Source organism: Daucus carota, chromosome 2, assembly GCF_001625215.2.
Source record: "Daucus carota subsp. sativus chromosome 2, DH1 v3.0, whole genome shotgun sequence".
NCBI classification, from domain to species: domain Eukaryota; kingdom Viridiplantae; phylum Streptophyta; class Magnoliopsida; order Apiales; family Apiaceae; genus Daucus; species Daucus carota.
Genome location: NC_030382.2, coordinates 50,568,750 through 50,592,168, shown reverse-complemented (window position 1 = coordinate 50,592,168; position 23,419 = coordinate 50,568,750). Strand labels below are relative to the sequence as shown.

General features: G+C 34.1%; 2 protein-coding genes across 11 annotated transcripts; both read right to left on the bottom strand.

Moving 5' to 3' along the window:
• Nucleotides 1-1,014: 1,014 nt before the first annotated feature.
• LOC108207923 (pleiotropic drug resistance protein 1) lies at nucleotides 1,015-8,648 on the bottom strand. Its single transcript, XM_017378355.2, has 23 exons — nucleotides 7,903-8,648; nucleotides 7,690-7,810; nucleotides 7,498-7,586; nucleotides 7,309-7,393; nucleotides 7,047-7,206; nucleotides 6,866-6,942; nucleotides 6,428-6,481; nucleotides 6,250-6,340; nucleotides 5,860-6,161; nucleotides 5,492-5,773; nucleotides 5,072-5,388; nucleotides 4,784-4,944; nucleotides 4,589-4,692; nucleotides 4,347-4,503; nucleotides 4,107-4,270; nucleotides 3,659-3,991; nucleotides 3,239-3,529; nucleotides 2,936-3,019; nucleotides 2,717-2,850; nucleotides 2,360-2,587; nucleotides 2,104-2,275; nucleotides 1,740-1,994; nucleotides 1,015-1,634 (listed from the first exon to the last, which is right to left on the bottom strand). Exons 1-23 carry the CDS (start codon nucleotides 8,259-8,261, stop codon nucleotides 1,371-1,373), a joined length of 4,284 nt encoding a protein of 1,427 aa, XP_017233844.1. The 5' UTR covers nucleotides 8,262-8,648; the 3' UTR covers nucleotides 1,015-1,370.
• Nucleotides 8,649-11,453: 2,805 nt separating this feature from the next.
• LOC108207925 (uncharacterized) lies at nucleotides 11,454-21,733 on the bottom strand. Of its 10 annotated transcripts, none has more exons than XR_001804242.2 (14): nucleotides 21,221-21,733; nucleotides 20,973-21,058; nucleotides 19,850-19,929; nucleotides 19,656-19,711; nucleotides 19,122-19,170; nucleotides 18,575-18,721; nucleotides 17,769-17,864; nucleotides 17,112-17,225; nucleotides 16,779-16,921; nucleotides 15,969-16,216; nucleotides 12,538-13,365; nucleotides 12,099-12,362; nucleotides 11,892-11,973; nucleotides 11,454-11,763 (listed from the first exon to the last, which is right to left on the bottom strand). XR_001804242.2 is itself a non-coding variant. In XM_017378358.2 (12 exons), the coding sequence occupies exons 1-12, from the start codon at nucleotides 21,580-21,582 to the stop codon at nucleotides 12,313-12,315; spliced, it is 2,259 nt and encodes a 752-aa protein (XP_017233847.1). In that variant the 5' UTR covers nucleotides 21,583-21,733; the 3' UTR covers nucleotides 11,975-12,312. The 10 variants fall into 10 exon arrangements, 1 of the variants encoding a protein (XP_017233847.1); XR_010289141.1 differs by having other exon boundaries at nucleotides 11,454-11,732; XR_010289140.1 differs by having other exon boundaries at nucleotides 11,454-11,729.
• Between the last annotated feature and the right edge of the window lie 1,686 nt (nucleotides 21,734-23,419).

The following is a 23,419-nucleotide window of genomic DNA, read 5'->3' as shown; positions in this document are numbered from 1 at the left end:
TACACATACATATTCTCACCAAATGGAACACTTTTGTGGAATATTGTAATCCTATAATGCATTTAGAGTATGTGTCGATGATGGTGTGATGAAGGAAAAGGGAAAGATAGGTTGCATGAATTTGGAAACCCATCGGTGCAATCTTAGAGAGTCTGATACCGTTTCAGAATGTTGACAAATTTCACACTTACTCCCTCGGGTTGGTGGTTTCAGAATCTTAGAGTCATGATTTTATTATAATTTCTATTTTATTGAAAATTATTATCACAATAAATTTAAAATAATAATCTCGTAGTTTTAAAATTTAAATATTTCATGAGTCCCTAACAAAAGAAAAGGGAAAACTAAAAGACTTTGAAATTTGTAATTTTTTTTTTTGAAAATTTTATGACAAATTTTCCTCATAAATGAATAATTGTAAACAATAAACATATAACATATTAAAATTGTAAAATGAATAATTGACACCTTATAAACAATAAACATATCAAAATTGTTAGCCAGGGGTTTTAGACTTTTTCATACAATATTTTGCATGTGTAGGCATGAAATTAGAAGTATTTCTATTATTGTGAACTCTATTATTTTTATCTTGGAAAATATCTGGGACAATGGGTTGATTATTTTTCCAAAATCAAGATGGCACCACTGTGTACCACCTTCGTTAAAGACAATGATAGTCCACCACAAAATTTACCATGGAAAAATTTTAAATTCTAAATCTATACCAATACGGAAATTATAAATATTTTCTCAGTTTCAAATTATATGTTTTTTTAAAAATAAAAAATATTTATATATTATTTTAGAAAATTAAAAATCATATTTTAAATTATACTAGATATACTTTCAGATAATATATGTGTTTTTAATTAAATATATATAAATTCATTATAATCAATTTGACTATTTTTTTTTTTTTTGCCAGAATCAATTTGACTAGTTAGTTAAAAGTGTGAAGAAAAAAATATTAGCAAATAGCAAGTAGAAGCGTAACATTTGAGAAGCACAAAAGTTTGCCATACCAGGATTCCAAAGAACCTTGGCTAGTCATGGATCTTCGGTTCTAAATATTTAAAAACAAAGGTCTCGTCCCAGGTGGTCTGAATATCATTACAGAGGTTTATGTAATGTATAAAGCCTATACAATCATGAATCACCTGTTTATACAACTTGAAAAAAGTCAAAAAATGTCTAAAAATCTCCTAGAGATCTATTTAGTCTTATTTTTCGTCGTAGTAGGAAACTATTTAAGGCCTGTCGCTTCACAACCTCACAACAAGTTACATGATACACTATATGCACATAGATAAGTCATCAGTTGATTGGGGATCCTGTAATGAGCAAGATCAAATCTCTGCCTTAACTTTCTACCTTCTCTGGAAGTTGAATGATTTAATGGAGAAGGCAAATGTGACTGCAAAAAGAAGTGTAAATCCAACGACTGCAAGTGCAACTGCCCAGACATTATCATGTTCGAACCCAAAGTAATCTTCAATGAATTTCTTCACAGTTTGGTTTGTGTCTGTAAGTGTCTTGTCATCGATATCTCCGAATTGTGATGCAATCAGACCATACAATGTGTAAGCAACTGGACATAACCAAGAGTACCATCTCCACCACTGAGGCATGCTCTGTTAATAAAATTTTACGATAAGAGGTCATGTTAATATTTTTTTTTCTCACTTCCATGAAAAAACTAGTATTAAAGTTTGCTAAGCCGAGGAAATATAACTTACAGGTCGTGGGACAATATATCCAGAAAAGAGATTCCAAATTCCATAAAATGCAGCAGCAATAATCGCAGCAACATCAGCGTTAGGAGTCACGGCCACAGTCATCATACCATAGAGGGTGAAGTACATGAATGTGAAGAACATGAAGAACAAGTACCAAAGGAATTTTACAGCCGTCCATTTGAATCCGATCATTGCATATACAATAAGACCATATGCAACAGCTTGACAGAAGACATATGGAATTTCTACTAAAACCTGAAGAGGAACAAATATATCAATTTTATTAAACATGCGCGTAAAAATACACAGCAAGGGCATGCACAAGACATCGCAATAGAAAAACTGACACAAAAGGAAAAACTACCTGAGCAAAGGCATATGGCAAAGCGGAATACATTCCAGCTGCTCTTTCTCTATAAAACACGGTTCGTTCTACAGCAACCACTGGCTGCACTGATGAAGCATTTTGGACACCGAGGAAGAGGCAAGCAGCATACATAGAACCCATTGCATTGAAGAGATCTTGCCGCGTATTCCTGGCCAAATATTTATAGAAATTAAACAAGATGTGAAATTAGCTTAAACTTGTTCCGTTTGTTACCCTGAATTTTGTAACTTACATTTTTGAACCAAGGTCCCAGAACATCGATCCAAAAATTAATGCTATAGCAGTCGTGAAAAGGAATCTCACTGCAGTATATGATGTGTTTCGCCAGTACGAGCATCTTTGTTTCCATAGACAAGCCACGCATTGGACAATGAAAGATTGCGAGTACTGAGTAGGAAAGCTGAGATCTGAGGAACCAGGACGAGGTGTACTTAATTCTTTGATAAGTGCTTTGTTTCTCCTGTATCATTCATACATGAATATATATAAATAAATTAGTAAAAATCTTAAGCGAAGTCTCGCACAAAAAACATAAAATGGGAATTTAGTTTGCTGATGATATGCAACAGCTGTTGCTAAGTTGGCGTACCTGTACAGATCAGAATTCTTGTATATTTCTGTAAAATCAATCCCCAGAATTATTTCTTGGGAAGATGCAGTAACTTCCAACATCCAGGTGGCTGGATTATATCCGTCTTTAATTTTACTTATTCCGTCAATTCCCTTTTAGAGAATAATTCAAGTCTTAGAAATTAGTATAATCATATTGCCAAAGAATCAAATGTATATTTTGTTCATTAAATTTCACCTCAAAGTACTGGATTAATTCACAAGAATTCCGACCCACTGGCCCTGCATATAACTCCAGGCCTCCTCGCTTCATTAAGAATAGCTGTGAACAATGTAATGATAATTTTTAGTTTATATAATTTATACACAGAGTTCAACAAATAACAGAAGGTATCTTCAAGATGTACACTCCCCTTCTGCCCTCAGTTTTTCCTTTGAATATGATGTTCTTCTCAATATGAATGTCTACATGCATATGTGTGCAGTTATATTTTTGGATGTTATTTTTATAAGTAGGTGTACATAAGTAAGAAGCTTTCACCTCATCAAAAGCTTCAAATATGTCGATGCTTGGTTGATGGATAGTGCAAACAACTGTTCTTCCGGTGTCGACAGTATTTCTAACTGTCCTCATCACAATTGCGGCAGCTCTTGCATCCAGCCCTGAAGTTGGCTCGTCCATGAATATAACTGATGGGTTTGCTACCAATTCAACTGCAATGGTTAACCTCTTGCGTTGTTCAGTAGAAAGACCATTTACACCTGGCAAACCAACAAGCGCTTCCTTTAAGTTGTCCAGTTCAACAAGTTCCAAGACTTCATTGACAAACATCTGTAGAAAACAGAAATATTTAGTAGAAAGTTCTTTGCTCCATCTCAAACTGTTGTTACAGTTTTGACTGTGCACAAAAGCAGATACAGCTTTCAAGAATTAACTGAGTCGTTCGATAATTCGACAGACCTTTCTTTTGGCAGTATCAACTTCTGAGGACAATCGCAGCCAGGCTGAGTAAAGCAATGACTCATACACAGTAACATGAGGTGAGTGAATATCATTCTGCTCACAGTATCCAGCTATCCGAGCAAATGTCTCCTGCTTCTTTGGATACCCCGAAACAGTAACATTTCCCTCGATATATCCACCAGTTTTCCGACCAGCAAGCACATCCATCAAAGTTGTTTTACCAGCACCACTGACACCCATTAGAGCAGTAAGAACACCTGGCCTAAAAGCTCCACTCACACCCTTCAGAAGCAATAGCTTATCTTCAACAACACCTTGTTCTTTCATTTCCTACAAGTACTTATGTTGCACTTATCATATTTATGCACTTCCAGTTAGAAACTATTTTATTTTTATAATTAGAATGCAAAGAACCATGATTTCTCCTTTTTAAATTATAACCTACCTGGGGCATGTCAACAGAATATTTAATATCATCAAATGTAATAGAATGCGGCTCAAAGGGAAGAATCATTCCTTTCTTCTTGGTTTGATTATTCTCAGTATTGGATTCTTCACCCTCAGCAGCATCACTGCTCTCTGGTATAATAGCTTGAGGCTTTCCCAGAGCTGCATGGTACAGTGACAGATCAGCTATATGTATTAAGAAGATGAAAACTGCAGTCGTAGAAAGTAAAACACTCACGGTTAAGAAACATGAGTGCCAACGTGTAGCCGACGTTAAGTATGAGAATAAATCCAATTAATGCCCCTGCCCCTATCCAATACCAGTATGAATAAGGGAAGAAGCCTCGAGATTTCAAAAGTGCAACTCCAATGGTCTCAGTTCCATCTGGATTTAACTTTTTTAAAAAAAATGATTCCAAATCAGTTTTTTCCAAAAATGCAAAGGAAATAAGTAGGATAAGTAGGGTACAACCAACTTACTTTTTTCCATTGATGACCAAGAAACTCATTTACTGCAATGGCATTCATACCATACATCATAGGGGAGCTATAGTAACCCCATAGCCACCAATCCGGTACATCCCCTGAAGCATTACAAATATAAGCACAGGTTAACCCAATATCAGAAAACAAGTGGAGAACAAAATTGACAACATTTAGTTGACATTTTAGTACCTCGAGCTAGGACAAAACCACCTAATGCGAAAAGTATAAGCAATGCAAATCCTCCAAATGAATTTGCAAGAGTCATATTCCTACCCAACGCCCCAGTCATCCGGAATAGTGCAGAAGCCATTTGATTGATTAGCAAGAGTATCAGGTATTGTTTGAAGAATCTGCAATGAGGATCATAAGGATCATATATATATCATTATCAACGCTACCAGCATATGAACATAAAATAATAACAAATAAATCTGCAAACAATTTCTTATGATAAAGTGTCATAATTGAATTGTTCACCTTCCAACATTTGGATCAAATCCAATAACATAATAGGTAAGGACCACCCAGACAGCAGCTTCCAAAAATGTTATAGGTATCTTGATAATCCATGTTGGAAGAGCATATGACCATGTAGGAAAAAAGAGAAGGTCTCGTTGCTTATAAAAGACAGGAAGCTTTGCAATTGTCATGGCAAGCTCTGCCAGACCGTTAAACATTAACATAACCACACCAAAAAATAAAGCACCCATGTAAAACCCTCCTTGAGTGACATTATCCTGATTGAACTCAGTTCTTAAGAACAATGTCATAGTTATGAAAGCCATGATTGTAAGCTGAAATATTTCACAAATAATTACTGTCAGTCACATTATAGACAGAATTAACGCGTGAATAAACAAGAAAACATGTAAAATTGCTAATGTATAAGAAACTCACTTGAAACAATTTAAACATGTAAACAAATGAATTTCTCTTCATTAGCAAAATTTCTCTGGCAGTTACGGCTTTCAAGAGTTCTGTCTTGTTGACGCCATACCTATTAGTAGTCAAAGCAGCTGGATGGCTTTTACCTTTGTCAAATGCAGTTGCAAGGTCATTGCGAACATGTTGTCCAACATGGAAGGACCGGAAAGCATCGGCAAATTCTTCCGATGTAATAAATCTGTAAGGCTGGTTTCTGTTTATCCAGTATTGTTTCTGATCTTTCTTTGATGTCACCTACACCCCAGTCAGATAACGTATATCAATTTCTAGTAAGTTACATTCAAGCAAGCAGTTGAACAATATCTACATGGATCACTTACTTCTTGCAAGAAATCAGCAACACCTTTCCTTTGTGGACATTTAAAACCCATAGATTCGAAAAACTCAAGCACGTGTTCACGGGGACCCTGATACACTATGTGGCCATCTGATAAAAGAATAATGTCATCAAATAGATCAAAAGTTTCCGGTGCTGGCTGCAGGAGAGATATGAGAGCAGTTCCTTGCAGAATGTGCACACTGTGCCGGAGAGCTTTTACAATTTGAAATGTTGTTGAACTGTCCAGACCAGTAGATATCTCGTCCATAAAAAGTGCCCTTGATGGTCCCACCATCATCTCACCTGTAGTTAACGATATAATTTATCAACTCACATTTATAAGCCTAAGAACTCATCTACTTGCTCTAGGTATATGCAATGTTTGTTCAACCTGTCGTAACACGCTTCTTCTGTCCTCCAGATATACCCCTAATCATCTGGTCTCCTACCATAGTGTCTGCACATATATCGAGTCCCAAAACCTGCAATTTAAGGAGAAGGCATCAATTCACTTACTGTGTGTTACCTTTTCCGAATGTAATTGTAAAGGTTCCACAGAACTATGATACCTTCAGGACGTAATCTGTGACCACACTAGCCTCTTGACCTGCTGTTGCGGCTGCCTGAATTAGGGTGAAAACATGCCAACTTTTACACTGATGAAGGAGTCACATATACATTGTTCTTGAACTCTATTAAGCACAATACACTTACTCGTACCGAATTTAGCAAGTATATGGAAAATTGGACTTTAACGTTAGCAGGAAATTCTACTCATTGATCTTTAGCAACTTTCAGTATCATCTTTTTTTAATTATCGCTCTTTAGAAGGTATAAATGAGTACAAAATTTGATATGTAGGGAACAGAAATAGATAATAAGTTTACAGCCATCTTTTTCACTTTCTGATTAGACTTTCAAGTCTGATGATATTCTTCAATGTGATGTGTAAATGATGCGTAGATGCATATTTCCATACTGGAATTATAAGGTCCACACGAATTTACCTTCATGTAGATGTCAACATCAGGATCTGGTTTAATGTTTGCATCTTTCTCTCGTCTTGCTAGCTCCGCTAACATTTCTGAGAGAGGAAGACGAAGTTATATTAAGCCAAACACTTCACCATAGAAGGAAATTAAAGATATCACTTAAAAATGACAGAAAAAAGGTAAGATTAATACTAACCAAATCGTGATCCGACCCCCTGGACCCTTGCAGAAAAAGCCAAGGTTTCTCTCACTGTCATTTCTCCTATATGAAGATCATGTTGGCTGATATAAGCAGCTGTTCTTTGGGGAACAAACTCTTTCATGGTATGGCCGTTGTAAGTCACCTTTCCAGAAGTCTGGTATTGCATGATTTTTTTAATTTTCCCGGATTAATATCCAAATCTAACCAGAAAAGTTTAATTCTTTGGCTAAGACTAAATTATCTTTATGGATTTTACCTTAAGGGTAGGATCTAGCTTCCCAGCTAAAGCAAGCATCAGTGTGGTCTTCCCTGAACTGGGAGGACCTAGAAGCAATGTCATCCTAAAACACATCACACACAAAATCAGTGTTGCAGTAAAACTTCCATGAATATTCACCCTATAAGAGAAGAATATATCATCTGAATTTTCTTCATCAAAGCTCACCTGCAAGGCTTGAGGATCCCGCTAACATTTTCAAGGATAGTTAGTTTCTTCTTGTTATTCGGAAGTAAATGGAAAATGTTTAAGAATGCCTATTGAAGACAAAGAACAGAAACCAAACATAACTACATGAATAACTATGTAGCAAGAACATGGAAAGACAATTACAAGTAGATATATAACAGTGTTTTTTACCTCCACCATACTACGATTGAAGTTGATAAAAGAAGGCAAAGCTCTGCTCCCTACAAAAGCTTCTGCTTCAATATTCAAATTCTCAAATCTAACTTCGATAGTGGGTATCTCAACTCCAACTCTAATAGAATCAATCCAATCACAAACAGCACAGGAAAAACACAGGAAACACTTAACAAAAGAAAAACATAAAATCAATTGAAATAATAGTACCTATCAATACGATCCCGGAGCTTTAACAAGAACTTCTCATTATCTTCATCAGCAATCTTCACAAGCCTCTCAAGTAAATTTTTTCTCTGGTTGACTCCAAGATCATCAACATCAACTTCATTAAAACCACCACCTTGTGAGCCAAGAAGCAAGCCTTTTCTCAGCCTATCAAAAGTAGGCAGCTTCTCAAGAGAAGCCCACTTCAAAGCCTCTTCATCATCTTCATCTCTTATCGATTTCGAGAAAACTTCCACACCCTGATCCCTCCATGCAGAACTACCTGTTCTCAAACTCCCCATTGATTCCCTGCTACTCCTTCTCACACTATGACTTGCCTTGTATAAATTTGCTCCATCCATTTTCTTGATTTCCTCAACTCAACCCTCCAATCAATCACTCAATATATAACTCTCTATGTCAAAACCCCACAAGTTATAGGAAAAAAGAATACAATTCAGAGGTGGGAATTTATTTATTTTTTCTCCCCAGCCTCACTTTCCAAGATTATGTGTTAATAATGTACAACAAATGTGAAGGCGTGTAATTTATAAAGATTATTATGTGGTATATACAATGTGAAAGTGTTAGGGTATGTGTGGATATAGACAGAAACACATATGAAAAAAGAAGAAGATTGGTGGGAGCTCAACTGGGAAACGTTGTTCAGCAAGGCTTCCAACAATCTAGTACCTTGATATGGCTTTGAGTATTTGGCGCCGAGACTTTCAATATTTTTGACTAGTGTTATTATGTGTACATTGATTCTTTCAAACCTTGTCACTTCACAACTTTATATTTTCCAAACTTATCAAAAAGTATCTATTTTCAAATTTTATATTTTGACAAATTAAATCATATGCTTCATGTCATTGTACATATACTTTCTATGCTTCATGTCACTGAATTCATCGATAACATTTAATAAGATAGAGATGGTGCCTAAATTTATCGAAAATCATACTGATCCTGCACGAACTTGTAATTTACTCACAATTTTATACCTCGAAGGCTAAAAAAAAAATTACTGCTAAAATTACAAAAATATCATGTTATACTATGATATTTGAAAATTCTTTTTAAAATTCGGTAGGGTTCAAGTATTTTCATGAAATTCATATGTAATCACTAATCACCCAGACAGGTGCAACATAAGTGATGTTGAGGCAATCAGAGTTGGTAGTTTCTTTGGTTGGTATATTTGAAAATTATGGTAGCAAAGTTTGAACATCTAGATATGACGAGCAATAGTCGATTACAATCCCATATCTTCTCACATACATTCACATCCACAGTTATCTTGGGACAACTCTTCAATTTTCTCCTCTTTCTTTTTTCTCCCTTTTTTATAATACTTTCTTCAAGAATAGAAATTCTACTTGTGCGATTGAATGAATAATCAAAATTGGTGTTTCGGATGAATTAAAATTTTCTATTTCCGGAGGTTCTTGGTTGATTAGTTCACTTAATTACGTTTTAAAATTGTGTTTTACTTTATTTACTTTATATACTCAACTTTAACCTAGCAGAAAATTTCTATATTAAGATATGACCTCTGACACCGTGAATATATCTTTGAAGTAATAATTCCAGATCGAAATGACTATCTGTTTGTGCACGATAAAGATGGCTCTTATTTGTAAGGCTATAAGCCATATTTGTCAAAAAAAAAAAAATAAGACCTGTTCGTTACCTTTTTATATTTAAACTTTTAAAACAGTTTGGAATATATATTACAAATTTATTTTCGAAGAATAATCTGATGTAAATGTAACTTTCAAAATTATGGCTGGAAAGGAATAGGCATTTGATATAATTATGAGAGGTAAAATAATATCAATCTTTACAATAATTTGAAAAGAAAACATAATATCTCTTTCAAAAAAAAAACATAATAATAATATATTTGGGGTATATTCTTGATGCACCACTATAAAATTGGTTTTTATTATGGCATGTGATTACTTGTGATCTTGTATATTTATTTTTCCACATATAATACCTATGTTAGGTTATGTGAAACGTAATAAGATTCATTTTAAATTGCAAAATAAATAATGTGTTTAAAATATTTAGAAAAAAAGTTATGAAGCAGATATTTAAATCATGTGAACAAAATTCAAATGAGTGAGATATATTCAACTTCATAACCCAACTTTGATTATTTGTATCTCCCATTTGACTCCGGCATGATTTAATAGTCTATTTCATATATATTTTACAAAAATTTCATATATTTTTATGATCTTGAATCAAATATATTACATTTTAATATAACTTAGCTTTTGTCGAGCAGTTCTCCCCTTTAACCTAGTGCCCCTCCCACTTAATATTCGTCAACAATATATTTTCCTACCAATTTAAAGCCGTGGACCCTCCTGAAAAAGTGGTAATGTTCTTTACAGTGGCAAATTAATTCTAAAACTGAAATTGGCAATTGAAAGGCTTCTGCAACTAAATATCTAAATATCGATTTTAAAATAATCAGAAAAGTAAGTTTTTTATTACTACATCTAACTTTCTTATATGAACCACTTTCATCATTAGTCGAAATAAATCCAACCAAACTAGTAAAAAAACACATACTGTATCTGTTAATATAGAAAGCGCCACCAAAAAGATTTTCCTTTTGAAAAATGTTAAGTACCCTCACAATTTGTTCCCAATTTTTTTCCCCAAAATGGCAATGTGTGATGGCTACAGTGTACACTCATACTAATGACAAATGTTGGGGTCCCTAGACCCTAGCATTACCGCTTTCCTTTTCCCGACCATTTATATCTCTAAGTACTATTATTATCCTTACTAATAACTTGTATTCCTTTAACTGATTATAGGGAATTAATTTCCTTTATTGCTCTGAAGCCTACCTTCAAAATTACTACTTCCGTGGGGAAAATAGAGCAGAAGAATAAGTTGATGGATCCGTATCAATATTCAATGCTCTATTGCTCATCGTCATGCAAAGAATATTAAACAAACAATGAATGTGGACGTTTTTACTGAAGATACAATTCAAAACAAAGCACTGGGACGTCAGGAGTGACAAGAAATTACGGAATTTATTGCTATTCGAATAGGAAATATTACTATGACCATGAATCCTGATCACCTTACCCTCTGGCCTCTGTCAATTTGGAGAAATAGTAGGCACAGTGTCTGACTTTAAAGTTTTAAGCATATTCATTAGAGAGTTGGTTAATGGTTATTCTCGTTAATTCTCTGTACACGTACATCCACGGATTATAATTCATGCAACAGAACAAAAAATTCAGGATCTCTTCTTTCCTTCACAAATCTTAGCCTCCCACTTCCATAGGAATTGAATGAATATTGACAGGTAAGATAAAATTTAGGGCGTTTACTTGGACTGAAGGCATGGATCATCCCACTTTTATTCAATTCCATTTAACTTGTTGAATTTTGTTCCATCCAGAACATAATGAATGAGTTAATTTCTTTACATTTAAAAATCAACATTTATAATAAAAAAAAGGTGAAAATTTTATAATTTGTTCAAAAAAAAAAAATCTCAGAGCTTTTTCCTGAGAAGATTTTCCAAGAACTTCCCCGAAACTTTATTTTATAAATATTTTCTAAAAACATTTTCATTTCTAGAAGTTTATCCACAAACTCTTTCTAAAAAAAATTAATACCATAATAATTTCATTCATTCTATTGATTTATACTTAAACAAACAAATGAATGGAATGATTATTTGACCTTTCCATTCATGTCTCATTCCATCTCACATGCATTACATTCCTGTCCTCCTCCGTTCTTGCGAAGTGAGCGCATCCATCTCACATGCATTCCATTCCATTCATGTCCTGCTAAAGTGAGCGCAAACTTAGTGTCATACACCTGTATGATTAAATGAGAAAACATTATTTTGCTTGATGCATGTACGTGTACAGGGCATAAATGACAGATTCAGTGAAACAAGTTAAGCTGCATCATCCATGAATTTATTGATAAATATTCAAGGATACCTGTGTGATACTCATTGGCAGGGGTTGGAGCCGACACTGTATTGTAAACAGAAACCATATTTATATCAGTTGCAGACATAACCTTGAAAATCAACAAAATATTTTGTTATTGCACGAAATATACACATATATATGCAATTGCACTGAACCAAGACTATAATTTTAACTTCATAAGAAATAGTCACAGATTTCCACAGGAAAACTTACAGGGCAAACTCAATCCCCGTTGCTCAGTCTTGCTCAGTCATATAATACTAACTACCAAATTTATTAATTTCTACAGCTACATTGAAATCTACTACAAAGATATTACAATTTAGCTGTATATTTGTATTTAATACAAAGATATGCATGGTAAATTTTAACCTTCAGTTGCATCTAACTCGTTCATCCAATTTTGCTTTTAGGGGCGGGCCGTCTACTAATATCCAAATCGATCATTCAATGAGGTCCGTCCATCACCTGACTGACCTGATAAAGCATCAGCAGTTCAACAAAGGTCAAAAACTGGGACTAAATATATGGAAGAAAAATGCAAAACCAAATAATAAAAATAAAAGATGTGCCATTTGCCTTATCAATGGAACACACGGGTTCATATACTCGATACTTCTCTTGCAAGGGGGCAGGGGAGATGGGAATTTACCTTCAGGAGGCACCCAAGACTCATCATAATTGCCTTCACTGTCAAGATATGAAGGCCTTTCAGGACCAAGAATTCTTTTAGGCTTTTTGTCATTCTTCTTCAAAGGATTTCTTTGTTTCGGTTGTGCATTTTCAGCTTCTGTCTCATCTTCGACCGCATGATATCCTTTTTTATGTTTTAACAATAATGCCACGGCATCTTCCACCTTAATTTCTGTTCCCACCGAGGTAGATATCGACTCAGAACCTTCAACTTCACTGACATCTGACCTCTCAACAAGCTTGCGTTTCCTTATCAATAAACCTGGGGCTGCATTTTCAAGATCAGTTTCTGCACCCACCTGGGCAGTATCAGGTTTTCCCAGGACCTTCTGCCTATCTTTGTAATCAACAAACTTGTCACCTTCCACCATACTCCGAGGAGCTTCTCCTTGACTTAATTTTACTTCTGTTTTCTCAACAGCTCCAAGCCATTGCGGCTTTATAGCAGTATATGTAGTGGTTATGCTCTCTACTGCATCAGCTACAATTTCGGTGTTCTCTGGCTTCTTGCTTGATTCCACGATTGAAGCAATAACACCCTGTTTCTGACCCGAGCCATTTGTTTTTGCTTCCACTCCACGCTGTTTGTCTTGTTGCAATGCTACTTTCTTTACCATGGAAGGAGCAGGAATATTAGACAAAACAGGTTTAGATAGCTGTCCCTGCAATCCTCTTTTCCTTGCAGCTTCTCCAGTAGGATCAGCAATCTTCAACAAGTAAAGTATCCTATCTAGCTCAGACTGCAAAACATGCAGTTCCTTCTCAAGTTGCTCAGATTTATCATGCACTGTAACAAAATAAATATACCATTTACAAAGATATTAAGCATCAGTAATAATTAAAAAAAAAAGATAGGAGTTGGTGAATCATGATGACTCAACACTAGGGAGGTCAGGGAAAAGGAAGTGGTGGAAGCAGGGAAAAGAATTGTACACAAAGAAACCCCTGAAGAATAAAAAAGAAGTGACGGGATCAATATTTGTTGTTTGCGTGTGTATGGGGGGGTTGGGTTGGGGGGATTATCACCACCGAGACTCGAACCCTAAACCTCTTGTTACCAAGGATGAGAGATATCCAACGGGCTACAGTGCTAACTACTAAGGATCACATCTTCACTGTTTAACGAAGAACCCGTATGTATACTAAAAATTACAGATATACCTCAATAGAATACAGACTAAAGAATATCTCACATAATGACAAGAAAACGCACCACTAATCAAGCGAAAAAAAATATATCTCTAAAAAATAACTGATTCTGCACTAGGTTACTAGAACCAAAGTACTAATACAACTTCCGGTATATCGGTACTTACCAAGATACCTCATCTTTGTAAGAAGATGACCAACCTAAAACTCCTTACTTTAAGGGTAGCATGATATACTTAAGCAGTCTAACAGGGCTACAAAGGATATAGTATATACTTAATAATTTTCAGATATGTTTAACAACATGAATTAATCTTCTCTTGCATATTTGTAAAACTGACAAAGTCCAGAGTTGGTTTTACTATTTTGTTCAAATTTTATATTAATATGACCAAGGATGAGAGATATCCAATGGGCTAAAGTGCTAACTACTAAGAGGTCGTTTGGTAGACCGGAAATTAGTCAGGTATTTAAAATACCTAGGAAGTGCTAATATATGCAGTTGTTTGGTTGACCTAAAACACAGGAAATTGAAGTCACCAGGAAGTTACATTAGCTGCAGAACGTAGGAAGTTACTTACCCACTCCCCCCTCGGTTAGTCAGACTTCCTGCATCACGCACCTAATTTAAATTTTTTGTAATATAACATAAAACTACATAATCCACTCTAAAATAATATACTAATACATATACATATAATATTAATAATAATTAATTAAATTTAAAAATTATAATTATTATTTATTTATTTATTCATTATGTGCAACTTAAAATATTATTGTGGGACACACGCAAATTTAATTTTTATTTGATATACCGGGAAAAAACATAAGTTGTTCTAAAATAATATATTGTTGACACATATAATAGTAGAAATAATTAGTAAATTTCAAAAAAATATAGGATTGTTATTATTATTGTTATTTTATGTAACTCAAAATATAATTGTTAAATTGTATTTCTTCATTAACAAAATTATAGAATATGTTTATTTAATCTAATAAAATAATAAAGAGAAAATGACAACATATTAATAATATTATTTTGTCAAAACCTTATAAATATCAAAAGTCAGGAATAAATTGAATACTTAATTTGTTTAATAAATTAATATGTAAATATTTATATAAAATACATCTTAGGTCAATGTTATAATAAGGAATAATAATATATAAAAATATTGATCAAATTATTTTTATAATAAATTAAAGGATAAAAATGTTATTCAAAGTTTATTAATAATAAATTTAAAATTTAGTTAAACAAAATAATGAACATAATTAGTATAGAATTCACTTTTATCAACCAAATATGTTTATTAGACTTCCCATATAATTTTGTCAACCAAACATGTTTATTAAACTTCCCAGGTAGTTTTATGGAAAGGAAGTGTAAATATCTCAGGGAAATTACTTCCTGCATCCAACCAAACGAGCACTAAGGATCACATCTTCACTGTTTAAGCGAAGAACCCGTTATGTATACTAAAAATTACAGATATACCTCAATAGAATACAGACTAAAGAATATCTCACATAATGACAAGAAAACGCACCACTAATCAAGCGAAAAAAATATATCTCTAAAAAATAACTGATTCTGCACTAGGTTACTAGAACCAAAGTACTAATACAACTTCCGGTATATCGGTACTTACCAAGATACCTCATCTTTGTAAGAAGATGACCAACCTAAAACTCCTTACTTTAAGGGTAGCATGATATACTTAAGCAGTCTAACAGGGCTACAAAGGATATAGTATATACTTAATAATTTTCAGATATGTTTAATAACATGAGTTAATCTTCTCTTGCATATTTGTAAAACTGACAAAGTCCAGAGTTGGTTTTACTATTTTGTTCAAATTTTATATTAATATGAACAACAAAGGTAACAGAACTGAACTGGCACTTTTACCTACAGTACAATTCAAGTTATCATAATAATAACTTAATAAAAACTATCTGACTATAGAACACCTAGTTCGCTAAGGAATTAGAATGACAATCAGATCACTGGGACAGAGTACAATCCCTCCCGTCTCCCCCAACAAAGCTCACTCTTTTCATTCAAACCAGGTGGAGTCTTACAGAATTCTAATATTCAGTCACGCATGGATATCTAAAAAAGCTTCAAATATCGGTGAATCTCAAGAGAATCGAGTCGGTCCAAGGACAATATAAGCATATAAAAGTACAAGAATCAAGGAAGAATGAGAAATTTTTTGGCAGATTAGTAACCTAGTTGCGAAGATAGCCCAGACATATAAGCATCTAATGCATCTCCCTCTTCAGGTTCAACCTGAGTTGCAGCTTCATTCCCCTGCACAGATTTTCCCTTCTCATCTACTAGCAACTTATTTTTATCTTCCATCTCCTTCACTATAGCCTCTTTCTTATCAAGAAGAGAGTCAGCAGTTTCAACGGAATGGTTTTCAGATCCCTTAGGTGTTTTCTTTTTTGCCCGGTCATAAAATTCGTCATCATCACTGCTCAATATAAAAAACAGCTGTGCTCAGTGATGCATTAGCTTCATCATATGTCATTTTTGTCATAAATAGGAAGAAGCACATCAATTGCAATCATATACGTCATCTTATGCATTAGAAAACATAATTTTAATGTGATCAACAAATTAAACAAATTAGTATTCATGTAGACAGTTTATTCCAAGGGCAGTATACCGTACTAGTCCTTGCAAATCTAAAAGTTGAATCCTTCAATAATCATTATACGTGGTACGTGCATTCTTGCACTATTATATATTATCTTAGTCTGAAGTTACAAAGTGCTTGTCCAGCATTTTCAATACTATGTTGTCAAATTAAAATGTCATGAAGGATACAAAACTATAGGAAGATAATAAGTTGATCACTGCCATTTATCCCCACCTGTCCGCTAGGATTGAAATATTCATGCTGCTAATTTATGAGGATGATGGAACACATATAAGGGATATAAACAAAATGAATGATAACAGGTGCTTCTCTTAGTTGGTATAGCAATTAACATGTCTTCAAATCTCATCAAACTACTGAACATAAAAATTACCTTAGATATTCATCGTCGTCATCTTCGCCACCTCCTGTTGCACCTTTCTTCTTTCCATGAACCTTTCTACCAGAACGTGCACCTAAACTCTCCCTTATACTTTCATTTAAAGTCTCTTCTAAATTTTCAAGCTCTTCAACTATCTACAAAATTTAATAGATTAAATATTTCTGAGAGGAATACAAAAGATTATATTACTTGGCAGTTGGCTCCAAATATAAACCAACCTCTGCAGACTTTGTTCTAAGAGAAAACAAAACTATTATAGTTTCATTGATAGGTAAAAGAAAGCATAAACAGGCACAAAGTAAAAATCCTCATGTAATATAGTACCTGCAATATTCTCTGTTCATTACGAGCAATCTGAGTCTGTTGGCCTTGTGTCAAGCCACCCTGAGCAATGTCCTTGACACGAATAGCATCTATTTCTTTTTTCATATTGGAAACCTGAACCAGAGAACAGTATCAGTAATAAAAAAATGATGCATCCTCGTTTTCATGTACCAATATATAATTGTTATGCATTTCGTGTAGATGCATGAGTTGTCCTTCCTGGATATGAATACATTTTACTACCCCCCAACACTCAGTTTGGACCAAAAACAACTAAAGTCACACTTGTCAACTAAATTACTTTAGTTAGCCTACTTCACCCATACGAATAAGTCCCCCACATGCATCAATATATTAAGAATCAATCATAAGGAAATTAAATGGCTAGAAATACCAAAGTGAACCAGAACAACTTTTCACCCTCAATGTGTCATGTCATCTCTCTCACACAGATATACCCTTAAAACAATATATATAAAAAAGATCCGAAAAGATAGATAACATTGGCAATTCAAGTACCTTAAGGGAAGAGGCCAAAAAATGATATACCGAATTTAATTTAGAATTTTAGTAATTAGTCAGTGGACAAGTAATCATGATAAGATAACAAAAAGGTCAACCAATACCCATTCCCAAGCAGTGTTACAAAACACTTGCCTTTTCAAGCCGCTTTAGAACTTTATCTCGCGTTTTTTCCTGCTTCTCAGTCAGCTGTCCCTTGTAAGTTTGCCAAGTTATCTCATCAATGTCATCCTACATGAGAATAAAAGATAGAATTAGCACAATACTGTTAAAATATCTCGCTTCTCTTTACCAAGGCACATATAATAACAACTAGCCAAACTGATAGGGAGTTTCTTGAAAACAAAAATTTACAATCAATAAATTCATAGTATAAAACGCTGCATTTATATTAACAAAGAAGCTGTCAACAGAAAAGTAGTACTCACAAATCAAATTCATGTGCAATTTTATCAAGGCAGAAACTATGTATTTCAGTTATCCCTGGCGGAAGTCCCAATAACAATACTCTTTTGCAAAAATAGATCAAAGATACAATAAATAGCAGAACAAACTAAAAGAATTGGTTGCTCATAACAATCACTGCCAGTAAAAACATAGGCATTTATCTCATGTCATGTATTTTATTTAGACGGATAAGAAAGTAAACTAGGAGACAGTAGACAAACTATCCAGAAAACTGTTTACAGAAAAGAGAACCTTTTTTGAAATTGAATTCAGACTCTCCTAGACCATATTAATTTAAGTATATGTAACTTCCTGACGAGGGGTCGCAATGCAATTAAGCTATTTAGTTTGCCTAAGAGGACCCATTACTTGATCAGTTGATCTATTACATTCCTTTCCCTTGTGCTCAAGGTCTATGAACTGGAAGACAAACTTATGAATTGCTGCATAAGCAGCTCCATGGTGTTTAATGTTGATAAATAAACTGCACCAACCTCATTTTCTTCAATAGCATCCTCATCCATACCCCACGAAATACCATCGGCAAGAGATGCTTCCAATTTTGCTCGTCGGAGCGAAGCCTCCATATCTTTCATTTCTTCGTGAACCTTAGCCTTTCTACTAGTTGTCAAGTCTTTTTCCTTGACACAAAAAAAAAATAAATAAATAAATAAAAATTTGACTCAAAAAAAAAAAAATCCACGCAAAAGCAGAATACAATATATCACCATATACTGCACAACAATGAAGATATTAGTGGAATATATAGCAATAACAGACACAACTTCGACAACATTTTTTTCTTCTAACATAAAGAAGAAAAAAATACGGACCCTACATAAAGTAACAGTAGGTATGTATTTAACCTTCAAAATATAGTATTATAGTTAAATCAATAAGCAAAAAGTGGCACAAAACAAGTATATTTAAATATGAAATTAGATGATCCTTGAGAGTAAAAATATACTAATCTTCATGGCTTTCCATTACTTAACAGATAAAAATAAAATTATAGACCAAATAAATGATAGGATATCTCACCGGTGGCATTAAATCAGATGGCCCTTGAAGAATGTACAGTCTTGAGGAACTGAACACACAGGAATTAAAGCATCAGCGATCACATATTCTATATTTCTATGTACCCAACAACATGCATGTATTAAATAAAATTATGTAACATAAATAAATAAACTGAAGTGCTTATTGCCTTCTCTAAACAAACAGAAACGATTAGCAGAAAAACTGTAATATGATCTTTTATATGGTACGTCTCTGTACACGGGATTGCATAGATCCCTTCCGAGGTACAAAAATGAAAATAAATACTCCGAACAAAGACAGTGATAATTATTAACTCCGAAGATCACTCTACCCAGATTATACAGTCAGCAAATCAGAAATATTACTTGACTAGGACAGAAAACCTTCTAAAACATATGTAATCATACCAAGAATATTTCAAACATGAAACACCAAACACGGAGAGGTGATTGAACATTGCAGAACCTAATTATAGACTAGTAATCTAGTAGTACGAAATGAAAAGAATCAAATCAACTACTTGGTACTTACTGGCCAAATCGAATAACGTCACCAACATGCAACTCCATATAAACCTTTTTCTTCACCTGCAACAAAGAAAATTGAAAAACAAATAAAGAAGACACTCCATGTTATGCTAAATTGATTCATCTAGTGCTTCAAACATAACAGATATTATTAAGGCATACAAATGTGATGCTAAACCATTTACTTGAAACATGTACCTGATTTTTATTGACAAAAGTTCCATGTGTGCTACTGAGATCATAGATATAGGCATCCCCATTTTTGTTGAACTGGAGAACTAATAATAGGAAAATCCCAAAATATGGTTAAAGAAGAAGACAAGCCGAAACTAAGAGCCAGGCAATAAGAAGTTAAGAACAAAGGTCCAATATTACATACACACACATATATACAAGCAACAGTTACTGGGACAATCACCTTCTTCTTCCACTACTCTAACAGCTGTGCAAATTTGCACCAGCCTTTTGTGTTTACACTTCACAGCAATTTGGTTGCTATGGTTCAACTTCCACACATATAAATATGTGGACACACACACAAAAACACATACTTCCACACATGAATATATGGACAAACACCACCGTAAAGAGCAAAAAATCACTAATCATTACAATCACGATACAAATGAGGAAGCTGTAAATTAGACAATACTGCTAATGGTCTTCTACAGTCTACTAACCTACATGCTATAATCATGCGTCAGAAAAACAGATTATTAGCTTAACTGTTGCAGACCTTAATAAGAAGCATGCACCGAGAGGAGTCTAAGTTTGTACTTTGGCTTGGAAATATGTCCACAAACACATCCATAAAACAACCTTTCAAATCTTTTAGTGTTTTCAATATCCATACCTTCAAGTTGTTTAAAAGGCCCCTATAATAAACGGCAAATTCTTCTAGCAGCAGAAAACATTAAAAACCCACTATAGCAGAGCACTAATTTTCCAAGTTAAAAAATATTATCTCGGCAGAATCATTTTTGCAAGTAAACCAAATCCCAATAGCTATAACCATGATACATGAAATCCCAAGAATTTTGTTTCAGGGCGCCTTCATGATAAGTCTCTAAGCTAGTTGATGGATCAAAGTTGCCATATGAAGTTCACATTAACGAATTAATAGAACTTCATTGGCAAACAACATGTAGTATCATTCTTACTGCAGTTAGAGGAAGTACCTTCCTCTTGACATAGCTACTCGTTTGTACAAAAGAACTAAGTATGCAGACATATAGTAATAAAACGTTCCAGAATTAACACCAAGTTACGTGCAGAAATATCAATATAAAAAACTGGACTCTGAAAAATGTGCACTACCTACCTGCGTGAAATCTAGAAATGGTAGGGTGCTCTAGCACAAAGTCGCAAAGATCAACACGACCAAACATATAAGCTCCTTTCTCGTGTCTGCGTTGTACAAAGAAAAACATATAATTCAATTCATAAATAACTACAACAGACTAACAAATGCCAATAGGAGTAATTGAACAGTATAACATTTGTATTCGAAAACTAGAAAACTAAATCCTCTTATTCAACAAACAATATCCATAGATACATATAACATACACATCGAATTGATCGACGATAGCGCCTTCTTTAAGAACTTCCAAAGAATACTTATGGCACGGAGCTTCGCTCCACGGCGGAATCGTATACGGCACCGCAGCGTTTGGCGACTGCGATTGTGATTTTGGTTGCTTGTCGTTGCTATTTGAATCGGTAGACTGCAATTGATCTGCGGCCTCGGTGTTTGCGGTTGCATCGCCGGCGGAGTTAGGGTTTTCAGGGACGGGAGGGTTAGGGTTTAGGGGAGCAGGTGGTGGGCCCATTGGGACAGTTGCTTTTGGTGTGGATGTTGAAGGTTCGGGTTCTGGGGCGGTTGTGGTGGCCGGGGTTCTGGGAGGCGGCGGTCCCATGGTGGTCGTCATTTGGAAGAATTGAAAATTGGTAATCGGAAAAAAGATCCGGAGCCGACCCAACAGGAGCTGGTTATTATGTACAAACTTATGTATCGATATCGGACTGCTTCCACACTTTCGGCAGGGTACTCTGCTCTGGGATACTCCCTCTGCCTCGATTTACAGGTATATTTTGAAATAAACACGCATATTAAGAAAAAAAGAAAAAAGTTTGATTAATTAAAATCTTATCTCATGTATGATTAATTAGTGTATAGATAAGTGAGAATATAGTTGAGTTTCAAAAAAATCACAATAAATATAGAGTTTTAGTGCATTGAAAAATGAGAATAATGTTGAGTTTCAAAATAATCACAATTAATACTCCCTCCATCCCCCTCAATTGTCAAGACAATATATGAAAAATGAGTAAAGTTAGATGAAAAGTGGGTAAAATGGTGGGACCTACCAATATTTAATATTAGATTTGAGATAGTAGAGGAAAGTAGTGGGTGTAATAGTTTTTATTGTTAAATATGAGATAGTAGAGGAAGATAGTGGGTGATGATGGGAAAAACTTACTCTCTCCGTCCCTTCCATTTCTTTACACTTTCCTTTTTGGGATGTCTCATCCAATTCTTTACATTTCAAAACTTACCCAAAATAGTCAATGGTCCCACCACTTCTTCACTTTATTTTCCTTTTCACACTACTATTACTCCACTATCTTCTTTTTATACATTAAAAATCAATGGGTTCCACCACTTCACCCACTTTTTTTTCTCTTTTTCACTACTTTATACATATTTCTTAACCTCCGTGCCCAACCCAAACGATAAGAATTGGGAGGGACGGAGGGAGTACTATTTATAGTAACGTAAAGAAATGAGAGGGACATCCCAAAATAATAATTGTAAAGAAATGAGTGGGACAGAGGGAGTACGCAGATAAATCTGTATTGAAAGAAGAGAGGGACAAGTATTTTGGGACAATTTTTTTTCAAAGTGGACCTATAAATTGAGACGGAGGGAATAATAATTTATTTTCAAAATTGTCCTTTTATAAATAAAGTTATAAAACTACTAATATAAAATTTTAAAATATTTTTCTTTGATCATTATCTTTTTTGATAAAAAGGAATCAATTCTCTAATTAAAAGTTATACGGCATCTACAAATACAATCGAAATTGGACATACGCTGAAGAATATCGTTGTTGAATCCTTCTTTTTTGGAGAGACAACTGAGCAATTTGAAGATAATTTGAATACACACACTTGTTTCCATTTGATTGGCTTTCACCTGGGTGTTCTAAACAATCGACCAAATATGCGATCTCATAATAACCTAAATCATGCCGATCTATAATCCCGGTCATGAAAAACATTAAAATACACCAAAACAAACCAACTCTCATAAGAAGGAATTACTAACAAAATCCGAATAAATTGAGAACTTATTGAATAAGAAATATAGATCGACATAATTTTGATTTTTATACAAAACAATAAATTAATGTTGTATTCTGTCAAATTCAAATTTGTGGGTCACAAAATTACTTTTACACAAAATAATAAATTAGTATTGTATTTTGTCAAAAATATCACGGATCATGATACAAATATTCTCTCCATTCTTTATTCTTTATGAAAAATGCTGCAACGTCCAAATTCATCATCAAAATAAATTCAAATGTCATTTGTCATGATTTTGGTGTTTATACAATATTAAATCATTAAATGTAATAAAACCCTTACATGTACATTTATTTTACCAATTACGATATTACTATACAAAATCTCTTTAAATTTATGTAACTCTTAGAGTATCTCCAACAAACTCTTCAAACAAGCTCTCAAATCAAAAAA